The following is an 11,598-nucleotide window of genomic DNA, read 5'->3' on the forward strand; positions in this document are numbered from 1 at the left end:
GTGACAAAAGTTTCATTCAAATATATATATATTTTTTACCGTAAAAAAAAAATAGTAGCATACTTATGTTTTAGATATAGCTTTCAAGATTCAACAATGCCCGCCCTTTCTACACATCAAAATGCCACTAAAGGTAGAATGATAGTAAAAAAGTTCAATTTACAAAATCCAATTGATTTTACATTATACAAAAAATTATATATAAGTGAGAAGCTTTAGTTTGTTGGACTACCACTTTTGTATTTTATCCCAAAATTACAATTTACTTTTAAATAAATATGCTATAGATATATTTATATCAATGCTTGCAAAAATTCATCAAATAAATACAAATCTCACACTTGTTGTATATTACTCGAAAGGTTTGAGTTTGACGAGCTTATCATTACAACTCCAACATGTATGCAAAAAATTGGCAAGTCTTTCTACATAAAGGAGCATACATCTAAGCATATTACTCGTGAAAAATGGTCTAAACCTATAAACTCTTGAAGATGTTGACTCATTCAGCATTAAAGTATCACGATCAATATTGTTCAAATCATTTGATTGAGAAATTAAAACCAAACTCAAAAGTCATGTTTCGAATAGACGTGATCAAGGGCCGATGGTCACCCCTGAGCCCGTCGAGGCACCCTCAAGCCAAGCGGGCGCGAGGGGCACCATTGGACAAAGCTTGGATGATGCCATTCAACAAGGGATTCCGGTCCGGCCTGACTCGACCCGACCCAAAGTATCGAACATCACCTCATTCAAGTTGGGCCAATTCGACCAAAAAAAAAAAAAAGTTGGGCCAAGATCTGGACAACTCATCAAAAGCCTGTCCTTTTCTTGGAAAGATGTCGTTTAAGGTACCAAAAAGGTACTGAAACACCAATAAAAGATCAGGAAAGAACGAGGAAGAACAAAAGCCCGAGCGTCTTTCTGATTCAGTCTCTCCCATCCACTTCCTCACCGGACCAGAAACCGACAAACCATGGCGGCGAAGGGAGCGTGCCTCAACCACGTCTCGCGCGAGTCCTCCGACATCCGGCGCTTGGCTGAGTTCTACAAGGAGGTCTCTCCCCCCGCCGCCACCGCCACCGCCACCGCCGATCGGGTCTTTCTCCATTTCTTTGTTGGGTCCTGAACTGGCTTCCTTTGCTGGGTTGCAGATTCTTGGGTTCGAGGAGGTGGAGACCCCCGACTTCGGGTTCAAGGTGATATGGCTGAGCTTGCCCTCCACGGGCTTCTTCCTCCACCTCATCGAGCGCTTGCCGGAGGCCAGGCTCCCCGAGGGCCCCTACAGCGCGAGCTCGCCAACCGTCGACCCCAAGTACCTCCCCCGGGGCCACCACGTCTGCTTCAGCATCGCCAATTTCGATTCTTTCGTGCAGACCCTCAAGGTGAATTCTTTTCTTACTCGGTCGACACAATGTTGCATTTGATATCTTGGGTGTGTTCGAATTCTTGAAATTGGAGCGATGGTGGTCGTTTAGGAGGTCTGGTCATTGTAGTAGCCCTGATAGGCAGATGGGCAGTGTTTCGATATGAATTGGATTCATATGTCTGATGAATGAAGTGCTTGCGGATGATATCTTTTCCTCGCGTAAGCTTTGCTGTTTGCGCGTGGACTTCTTCTGGGATGGTTGTTGTGCTGCTCGATTTGTTTTCAAGTCAATTTGGCTGCTGCCAAAATAGTAGGGGAAGTTTGAATTTTAGATAGTTCGGCACGAACATTTTGGCATTATGTTTGGTGATGTTTTATGTTCGAGTTCAGTACATTCTTTTACATGCTCTTTTCGTTGAAATTCATTTAGCGATCCATGGCTTTGCAGGAAAAAGGGATTGAAACTTTTCAGAGGGCTCTGCCGAATGGCAAGGTTAAGCAGATCTTCTTCTTCGATCCGGATGGTAAGCTCTTCTAGCTGCATTGTCCCTCAGTGCCACTGAATTGACATCTTGGCTTCCTCTGCGAAACTATCTTCTAATAAACAATAGAATCCGTGAGTTGTGCATTCCTGTTTGGGAAATAATTTCAATGTATCTTTCCTTGTGCAGGTAATGGCGTGGAGGTAGCGAGCAGGGAGGATCCTTGATTGGTGGTAGCTGTTCGTCGAATGCAGCGGAGGTCAGGATGTGGTGGATTGTATGTAAGGAACTATTACAAGACTTGTGAAATAGAATAAGTAGTACCCATGACCGATCATCCTGTGAGCATAATTCTATCTTTCGTGATCCCGATTCGCAACACAATCTGAACTTGATATTTGTATTGCTCTATGATCACTTGTGGTTGTGCATCATGCTATTTCAGTGCAACCAAAACCAAAATCCATTCGATTCAAATGAACAAGTATGATCCCCTTGTGGTGTACATATCATGCTGCCAAAACATCGAGTTGGCTATAGCAGGCTTTGAGAATTGCTGGTCCTTACTTACTTAAACTCTGTTTGGAAAGTTATGAGAATGGGTAAGAGGCTGGTGGGATTCGACGGGGTAGGGATGGCTATATTTTCAGGAAGTGTTTAGCCTGCCTGTGCCTGAAAAGGAAAGGGGCTAAACTCCAGTTCTTCCACTTTCATTCGTCCATTCGCCGAGATACAAGTTCGTTTATGTCACAAGAAGTTAGGAATACAACAAAAGATCCCATTTTGAAATCTAAGATCCAGGAGTTATTGAAATTTACTCATCCAGAATTTGTTTGGTTGAGAAAACAAACATAATTTTCTTCATCACATATGATTCGATAAGATAGATAAAGGGTGGGGCGAGAGAATTTGAGGAGAAGATTATTAAATATCCCCTCCCTCACCCTTTCACAACAGAGTACCTCTCGTTCTCCATCTAAGTTTTCGTCACCTCCTTCACAAAATAAATAATTTAAAAAATAATTTCTTAAAAATAATAATTTATATTTTTAAGAGAATATTTTTCAAATTAACTCACCTCCTTCACAAAATAAATAATTTGAAAAATAATTTCTTAAAAATGATATTTTATATTTGTAAGAGAACATTTTTTAAATTATTTATTTTTTATGAAGTAAATGCATCCTTAATGTTAGGGACACACTTACGTTGCATTGACTTTTCGAAATGAGATGAATTGAATCTCCTATTTTTTGATGGGATGAACTTGGACGAACTATAATGTGATGGCAAATAGCCAAACTCCTAATGATAGCAAAAGATCAGTTAATTTCAGGTTTCCAATTTGATCCGATATTCTTGTGCGTTTTTCCCTTTCTTTGCAGCCATCCAATTCCACTAAGTTTCGCTTGAAGATGCGTCCTATAATGGACAGATTTACAGTGTCCCCTTGCAAAATGGTGCAACTTGATGCCTAAATTCATCTTTCGCATTCAACACCGACTTTATTAATTTGTTAGAAGTAAAAAAAAAAAAAAAGAATGTGAAAAAGTAAAAAGCCAGGTGGTTTGCCCGAAGTGTGCCACGTCCTCTAAAGTTCCACGTGTAAACATTTCCAAGTCTCGAGCAGCCATGTCTGCTCAGTGCCGCCACGTGTCTTGCCACGGATCACTCCCAACCCCCCACGACAAAAGCCATGTCACTGGAGCTCTTCATAAAGCATAAAACCGCCTCTGTTCGTCCGTCGTGGAACGCGAGTCAACGTAGTTAGCATTTAGCAAGCGCGCGTCATCGAAAGTAAAAATGAGCCAGGACCAGCTACGGAGGTTGGAGTAGGGCCAAGCCGTGCACGAGCCCATCAAGTATGGCGACGTCTTCCCCATCTCCGGCGACCTCGCCTCTGTTGGGGAGAACTTGAGTACAACAATTCACCACGGCCAAACGCAATCCAGGATCAATTTCTCTCTGATACTAAATTAACTTAAAATCTCTTAACCCCCAGCAACAACCAGCAATGTATAGCCTCACAATATGCAAATATAACGCCGAAATAATAAGTAGACAAAGCAAATAACGATACTAAGGATTTAACGTGAAAAACTCGATGCGGGAAAAACCACGGACGGCCCAAAAACATCCACTAATCACCAAGAATAGCAGGATACATAAAGTATTCTTCTCTAGTCATACACTAGAGACTCAACATCAACATTACAATAATCTTTTTCTCATCACATAGGTAGATAAACAAGTTTTGAGTAAAAAAATCTTAACCGTAACTGGAGAATTCGGAGACGGTTCTCGATGAACAAAAACCATCAACTTGTAGCCCTCGGTCTCACGAACAACATACTGAAATTTGAGCCGATTCCGTCAATATTTGGCCTTTGAATTAAAGCTGCAAAGTTGTAGCCCTCTTACTTTCTTTTCTTCTCCTTCTCTTGCAATTTTCTGTTTCTCTCTCCTCTTTTCTTTTCGGACGTGCACCTCCACGCACGACACTCCACTTCCTTTTGTTTTCTTTTCCGTTTTTTATTTAATTAATGCTGGTTGGGCCTCACATGAAGGTGGACCTAGCCAACAAATCTCCCCCTCCACCTCATGTGGAAAGATTCGTCATGCCTGCTTTTCTTCTACAAGCATCAAGCTTCATCACGGGTAAGGCCTTGGTCATTATGTCGGATTTATTGTTGTTGGTATGAACTTTCTTAAGTAGGAAGAACTTCTATTCTAACTTTTCTCAGATCCAATGATACTTCACATCAACATTCTTCGATCTTGAATGAAACATCGAATTCTTGCTAAGATGGATGGCACTCATGCTATCGCAATATAGAACAAACTTCTCTTACTTCAAGCCCAACTCTTCTAGGAATTTTTGCATCCACAAAAGTTCTTTACCTCCTTCAGTAATAGCAATATACTTCGCTTCAATTGTAGACAAAGCGGTACATTTTTGCAATCTAGATTGCCATGAAACAGCTCTCCCTGCAAAGATTATTATAAAACTCAATGTGGATTTTTGAGAATCAACATCACTGGCATAGTCCGCATCCGAGTAGCCACTCAACTCAGGTTTCGCATTTCCATAACACAAGCAAAGTGTAGATATGCCTCTAAGATATCTCAGAATCCATTTAACAACAATCCAATGTTCCTTACTTGGATTATAGAGAAATCTACTCACAACACTAACTGCATGAGCAATAATCAGTCTTGTACAAATCATGGCATACATCAAACTACCAGCGGCCGATGCATAAGGAATTTTCATTATCTCAACCTTCTCTTTCTTACTTGAAGGACACTCATTACTACTTAACTTGAAATGGCTTGCAAGTGGAGTACTCACCGGTTTACATGTGCTCATATTGAATCTTTCAAGCACCTTCTAAATATACTTCTCTTGAGATAACCACATTTTCTTATTCTTCCTATCACGAGTAATTCTCATGCTTAAGATTTGCTTAGCCATGCCTAAGTCTTTCATTGCAAAAACTTTACTCAACTCATTTTTCAAGCTCTTGATTTTCTTGGCATCATGCCCAACAATCAACATATCATCCACATAAAATAGGAGAATAAGAAAATCATTATCTAAGAATCTTTTCATAAAGACACAAGAATCGGAGTTTGTCTTACCGTATCCTTGTTCTTCCATAAATGATTCAAACTTCATATACCACTACCTTGGCGCTTGCTTGAGACTATATAAGTTTTTTCTCAATCTACATACAAGGTGCTCCTTCCTTTAACTTCAAAGTCCTTCGGTTGCTTCATATATATCTCTTCTTCTAGGTCTCCATGAAGAAAGGCCGTCTTTACATCAAGTTGTTCAATTTCTAAGTTCAAACTGGCGGCCAACCCAAGAACAACTCGAATAGAAGACATCTTTACAACCGGTGAAAAAATCTCTTCAAAGTCTATGCCATTTTTTTTTTACGAAAGCTCTTCACAACAAGTCTAACTTTGTATCGTGGTTATAAACTATTTTCTTCCGTCTTTAACTTGTACACCCAATTATTTGTGAGTGTTCTCTTACCCTGAGGCAACTTCACCAATTCAAATGTGTGGTTCTCATGCAAGGATTAAGCTCCTCTCGCATGGCTTCATGCCACTCATTCTTTCGTTCACATGATATAGCCTCTTCATAAGTTTTCGGCTCCCCGCACGTTGAGTAACACATACTCATGTGGCAAATATTTTTGAGAAGGCCTACGCTCTCTTTCAGATCTTCTAACTTAAGGTTGGACAAATTGCTCATGCTCAGCTATTTCACCTGTCTCAGCTGAAGAGTCAACATTATGTGAGGATTCACCATCTTCATGATTTCCATGCACTTCTCCCCCATGATTTCTATTAATATTAAAAGGATTTTGGTTGAAGCTAACTGAACGTTGAGCTATATTCTTTGGTCTCTCAGCCTTGTCAATGTCTTTAATAGTTTGATACTCACAAAACACTACATCTCGGCTTCTAATGACTTTCTTTGCAGCTGGATCCCATAACCTGTAGCCAAACTCTTCATGTCCATAACCTAAGAAGATACACTGTTTAGACTTGTCATCAAGCTTGGATCTTTTTAGACGGCTGTGGGAAACATCTTTGCCACTCCAAACTCTTTGCGGGACATCCCCTTAAGAGGAACCGATGGAGAAATATTTATCAAGTCTACTACTGTTCTCATCGCTGCACCCCAAAATGACTTTGGCAACTTCGATGAGAAAGCATACACCGAATCCGATCATTAATTGTCCGATTCATTCTCTTTGCCACTCCATTATACTGTGGTGTTTTTGGAATAGTCTTCTCAAGCTTGATACCATAATCCTTGCAATGGTGTTCAAATGGGCCTCTATATTCACCACCGTTGTCAGCCCGAATACATTTTAGCTTATTCCTGGTTTCTCTTTCCACATTAACATGAAATTGCTTGAAAGCCGCAAGTACATGATCTTATAGCCCACACTTTTTTAGAACAGTCATCAATAAATGTTACAAAGTATAATGTACCTCCAAGAGTTCTAACATCCATGCAACAAATATTAGTGTGAATTAAATCAAGTACATTTAATTTCATGTGTGGAGAGAAACTATGAAATGAGAATCTATGTTGCTTACCTGTAAGACAATGAGTGCATTTCTTTAGATTTTTCTCCTTCAAAGGTAAAAGGTTGTTTCTAGCAAGAGTTTCAAGTCATTTCTTGCTAAGATGACCCAGCCTCATATGCCATAAATCAACCAAGAATCCTCCACTGCATTTACCTCTTCTTTAATCAAGTCAGCTTGCATGGTGTAGAGAGAGCATGTCTTTTTACCCTTTGCCACTACCATGGAACATTTAGTCAACTTCCATTTACCATCAAAGAGTGAATTACAATAACCATCATCATCCAAGGCACCCATAGAGATCAAGTGAAGTCAAATATTCGGAACATGTCTCACATTTTTCAAAAGCAAATTACATCCGACATCGGTTTTCAAATAAACATCTCCCATGCCAATAACCTTAGAAACATCACTATTTCCCATCCTTATGCAACCAAAGTCGCCATCGCGATAAGAAACAAAGTAATCACACCGTGAGGTGACATGAAAAGAAGCCGCGGAATCAACAACCCACATAGAGTCTTGTCATGTAAAATTCACATACCTGTCATCACATACGAACACATTATCACCATCGGATGCAACCGTTGTTATAGCTTGTTTCTCTTATTTCTTTTGATCTCCATTTCTATCATGGAATCTATCTCTCTTTGGCAACCAACACTCTTTTGCATAATGTCTAATTTTGCTGCAATTATAACACTTGACACTCCTCCTCGGTCTTGATTTCGACCTTCCTCTTGACTTGCATCGGGTATCATTTCTTTGAAACCTTCTTGATTGACTTCTCGCCCTGTTTTCTATAACAAGAGCATCCGATGTAGAAGCATAATTCAAGCATTTTCTTCTTATTTCTTCATTGAACAAGCTTTCTTTAACCATGCTCATATAAAGCACACCAAAATGAGCCGAGTTGTTTAATGTCACAATCAAGGTGTCTTAGCTATCAGGAAGAGTACCAAGTAATAAGCATGCTTGCAATTCATCACCAAGATCAATCTCAAGATTTGTCAATTGATTTACAACATCTTGAAATTCACTCAAGTGTTTTGCCATATTACTCCACTCCTTGTATCTCAAATTCACAAGTCGCTTAACTAGAAGAGATTTATTTTGTTGAGTTTTTCTCTCATAGATATCTTGTAATTTCTTCCACAAAGTGTCCACCTTCGTTTCTTGAGTAACATGATGAAGCACACTATCATTAATCCATTGTCGGATAAACCCAACCGTTTCCTGATTCATTCTCTCCCATTCTTTGTCTTCCTTATCTCTTTTGGCTTCATCACCCTCAATAGGATCAAATAAGTCTTTGCAATATAACACATCTTCTATCTGAGGTTTCCAAATAGAATAATTCGAGGCATTTAACTTAAATATGGTGCTACTGGTTTCTTCCATTTAATATTTCAACCTTAGCTCTGATACCACTTGTTGGGGAGAACTCGGGTACAATAATTCACCATGGCCAAACGCAATCCAGGATCAATTTCTCCCCGATACTAAATTAACTTAAAATCTCTTAGCCCCCAGCAACAACCAGCAATATATAACCTCACAATATGCAAATATAACGCCGAAATAATAAGTAGACAAAGTAAATAATGACACCAAGTGTGACATCCCGATTTTCCGATTCTATTTTCAATAAATTGAGACCGGTATTTCGTTGGCACGCATATAGTTCCTTTCCTTGAGTCGGCCACTCATGTGAAAACTAGTCTATCGGGTGAAGTCGTTAAGAAATTCTAATGCATCAGACTCGAGAATTTGGCCAGGAAGCGACCTTTCGACTGAGCTAATCTGCAAGGGTCATTACGGCACAAATAAAAATCAATTAGAGACCGGAGATAGGTCGACTCGACAAAGTCATGTGATCGAGTGTGGGTGATTCCACCGGATCGCATAATCCTTGTCGATCGACACTGGACCGATTTTTCTATCGATTGGGTACCCTGTGTCCGCATTTGAAACATTGAGATTACCCCGACAATCGAAAGTTGCCAATGTTTCAAAGATGTACATTGTGGCTTGAGATGATCAACCACGGTCAAATCCATGAAAATTTCTAAAGGCTACCCGGTAGGTTGGGCCGCGCTAATATCGTGCCGAAGTGAAATTAACCGTGAAATTGAGATCGAATTTAGAAATTGAAAGTCTGGGTGTGTCACAAATCATTTTAGGAATATTGACTGATATTCGGAAGATTTCTCATGCAAGCCGAGTTTTTCAGCAATTAAATCATAAAATGGTTAATTTGACCCGAGAAATTAGTAGGCCGCTTTTGGTCGCGCTTTTGGGACTTAAGTTGATTATATAGACAAGTGAAGATGTGAATTGAAGTGTGGGGACATTGAATTAATTTTATGGGCTTTAATTTAATTCAATTAGAAGAGAATCGAGTGAAATTGAAGAAGTTATTGTACAAATAATTGGACCCCGGCAGAAATTGCAAGTGAACCCATTGGAATAAGATTGTGGGAGTTTTGAGTGAGTGGAGTATGACATCATCCATGAGGTCATGGTGGGCCACTTTGTGGGATTAAAGGAAAAAGGAAAAGAAAAGGGAATGGTCCCCTCTCTCTCTCTCTCTCTCTCTCTCCATCTTCATCTTCAACCTTGGAACTTCTTGGACGTGGGGAGGGGAAATCGACCGAGAACAGCAGCTCGCCAGCCCGCACGCACGCCCTCCGCCGCTTGTCGCTGTCGCTTGCACCGCCAAGCTGCTCGCCGTCCGCCGCACCACCGGGTCGCACCACCGCGCTCTCTCCTCTCTTCTCCGATTCCGGAATCTCGCTTGAAACCCAAAGCGAGATCTCGAGGAGGTGTCGAAGCCGGGCCGTAGCCCGCCCGACCGCCGTCCGCCGCCGCCGCCGAAGCTCGCCGCTACCACCGTCGCCCGAGCGAAGCCCGCGCCCGCGCCGCTCCGCCCACTTCGCCCAGCTCGTCGTCCCGATCTGCTGTTCAACTCGCGCAAGAGCTATCGGAGCTCGTTCGTCGCCGCCGTGCACCGCCGTTCGTCGCCGCCAGCCACCGCCGTAGCTCCTCCGCCCACTCCCGACCCCAACCAGCCCGGATCTGCCCTCCTTCGCCCCAACCGGTAACAAAGCGAGAGAAGAAGAAAATGGGTATGGCAGCCCCTTCGTGGGCGTTTTGGCCGCCTTCCCGAGCCCGGATGCTCGGTCCGCCTTGAGGAAAGTCGACCCTCGCGTCGTCCTCGTCGTTTTGGTTCACTCGGCTCGCTAATCCGGTGAATTTATCTCACTAAATCTTGATTAGACGGTTGATTATGATCTAAGTGTGGTTAGTCTAAGTTAAGCAAGTTTAGGTGGATATTTGAATTTATTTAATTGTGATTTGAGTTAAAAGGTTGGTTTAATTTAAAGTGTGTTTAATTAAAGTTTAAGATAGTTTATTCAATAATAAACCTTGATGGGACATAATAGGATTTTAATTTTGAATTATTTAATTGCTTCGAAATTCTGGAAATTTATAATATTATATTATATTCCGAAATTATTAAAATATTATTATATTAAAAACGGAAAAATTATTTTTGATCCCAGGCTTGTTCGTAATTTTCGTGCCGATCGCTGCTATGTAGTTGGATTTTGAAATTGATGATTGGATAGTATAAATTGAGTGTGGATCGTGAAAATATGAATATTATTATTTAATTATTTTCGGAATAAATTTAATTATTTAATAAATTCGAAAATTTTGTCAGACCCTAAACTCTCGAATTTCATGCCGATCGCTGCTATGCATTTAGAATTTGAATTTGATGATTGGTTGTGGCAAATTGAGTGTGATTGCAATAAATAGGGATTCTTTATAAAATTCTAAGTATAGAAATTGATGGGAGATTGGCCGTGATATGCCACCTATTAGAGGTCGCGCCCAATGGGGCCGTGATATGCCACCTATTAGAGGTCGCACCCAGTGGGGCCGTGATATGCCACCTGATAAAGGTCGTGTCGAGTGGGGCCGTGATGCCACTAATTCTAATTTTGCCGAGTGAGCCGTGATTGAGAGCAATGATTGATTTGCTAGAATGACATGTAATCAGCCGAGTCGATTGATCGCTAAGACGATCCAAGTGGTTGAATTGTTTTGATAATGTGATTGTGCCATGGTTGTTTTTGGTTATCATAATTGTACGTGGTTGAATTATATAAATTGTGCTAACCCGCGATGAAGGCCGAGGCAAGGTAAGTCTTCCGTGTGATGTGGCTAGCCCACTCGGGGCGCATTTTCTTTCTAATAGGGGTTTAGGGGGTTGAACTTGCTGAGACATCGTCTCATCCCGGTTGTGGGATTAAAATTTTAGGTCCCTGGTGGACGGAGTGGCCAGATAGCTTTGGTTGGCCTTGAGGAGTTGCAGATGTGAAGTCATAAGATTGGAGAACGTGTCCGACTTGTAGGTCGTAGGGGCGTTCATTTTTAAGAGTCGGTCTTTTGTAGACTTTTGGCCGTAGGCCTTCGTCTCAGTAACTCGTTGGTTTGTGTAAGTGATTGGTTGTGAAATTATTTCCTGCTTTTCTATCCCGTATTTTATTGTCAGGGGTTTTATAATACGTTCCGCTTGCGCAATAATAAATGAATGGGGTCGGCAACACTACCTGGGAATGTCGCATT

General features: G+C 41.0%; 1 protein-coding gene across 1 annotated transcript; it reads left to right on the forward strand.

Moving 5' to 3' along the window:
* The first annotated feature begins 883 nt into the window (after positions 1-883).
* Positions 884-2,356, forward strand: LOC120287771. The gene is made up of 4 exons (XM_039301134.1): positions 884-1,057; positions 1,155-1,385; positions 1,818-1,893; positions 2,041-2,356. The coding sequence occupies exons 1-4, from the start codon at positions 977-979 to the stop codon at positions 2,076-2,078; spliced, it is 426 nt and encodes a 141-aa protein (XP_039157068.1). The 5' UTR covers positions 884-976; the 3' UTR covers positions 2,079-2,356.
* Positions 2,357-11,598: the final 9,242 nt, after the last annotated feature.

Source organism: Eucalyptus grandis, chromosome 8, assembly GCF_016545825.1.
Source record: "Eucalyptus grandis isolate ANBG69807.140 chromosome 8, ASM1654582v1, whole genome shotgun sequence".
Lineage (NCBI taxonomy): Eukaryota > Viridiplantae > Streptophyta > Magnoliopsida > Myrtales > Myrtaceae > Eucalyptus > Eucalyptus grandis.

Coding starts and splice junctions, on each gene's coding strand:
- LOC120287771 (XM_039301134.1), top strand. CDS start 977: ATGGCGGCGAAGGGAGCGTGCCTCAACCACGTCTCGCGCGAGTCCTCC. Junction 1,058..1,154: donor TGGCTGAGTTCTACAAGGAG/GTCTCTCCCCCC, acceptor GCTGGGTTGCAG/ATTCTTGGGTTCGAGGAGGT. Junction 1,386..1,817: donor CTTTCGTGCAGACCCTCAAG/GTGAATTCTTTT, acceptor ATGGCTTTGCAG/GAAAAAGGGATTGAAACTTT.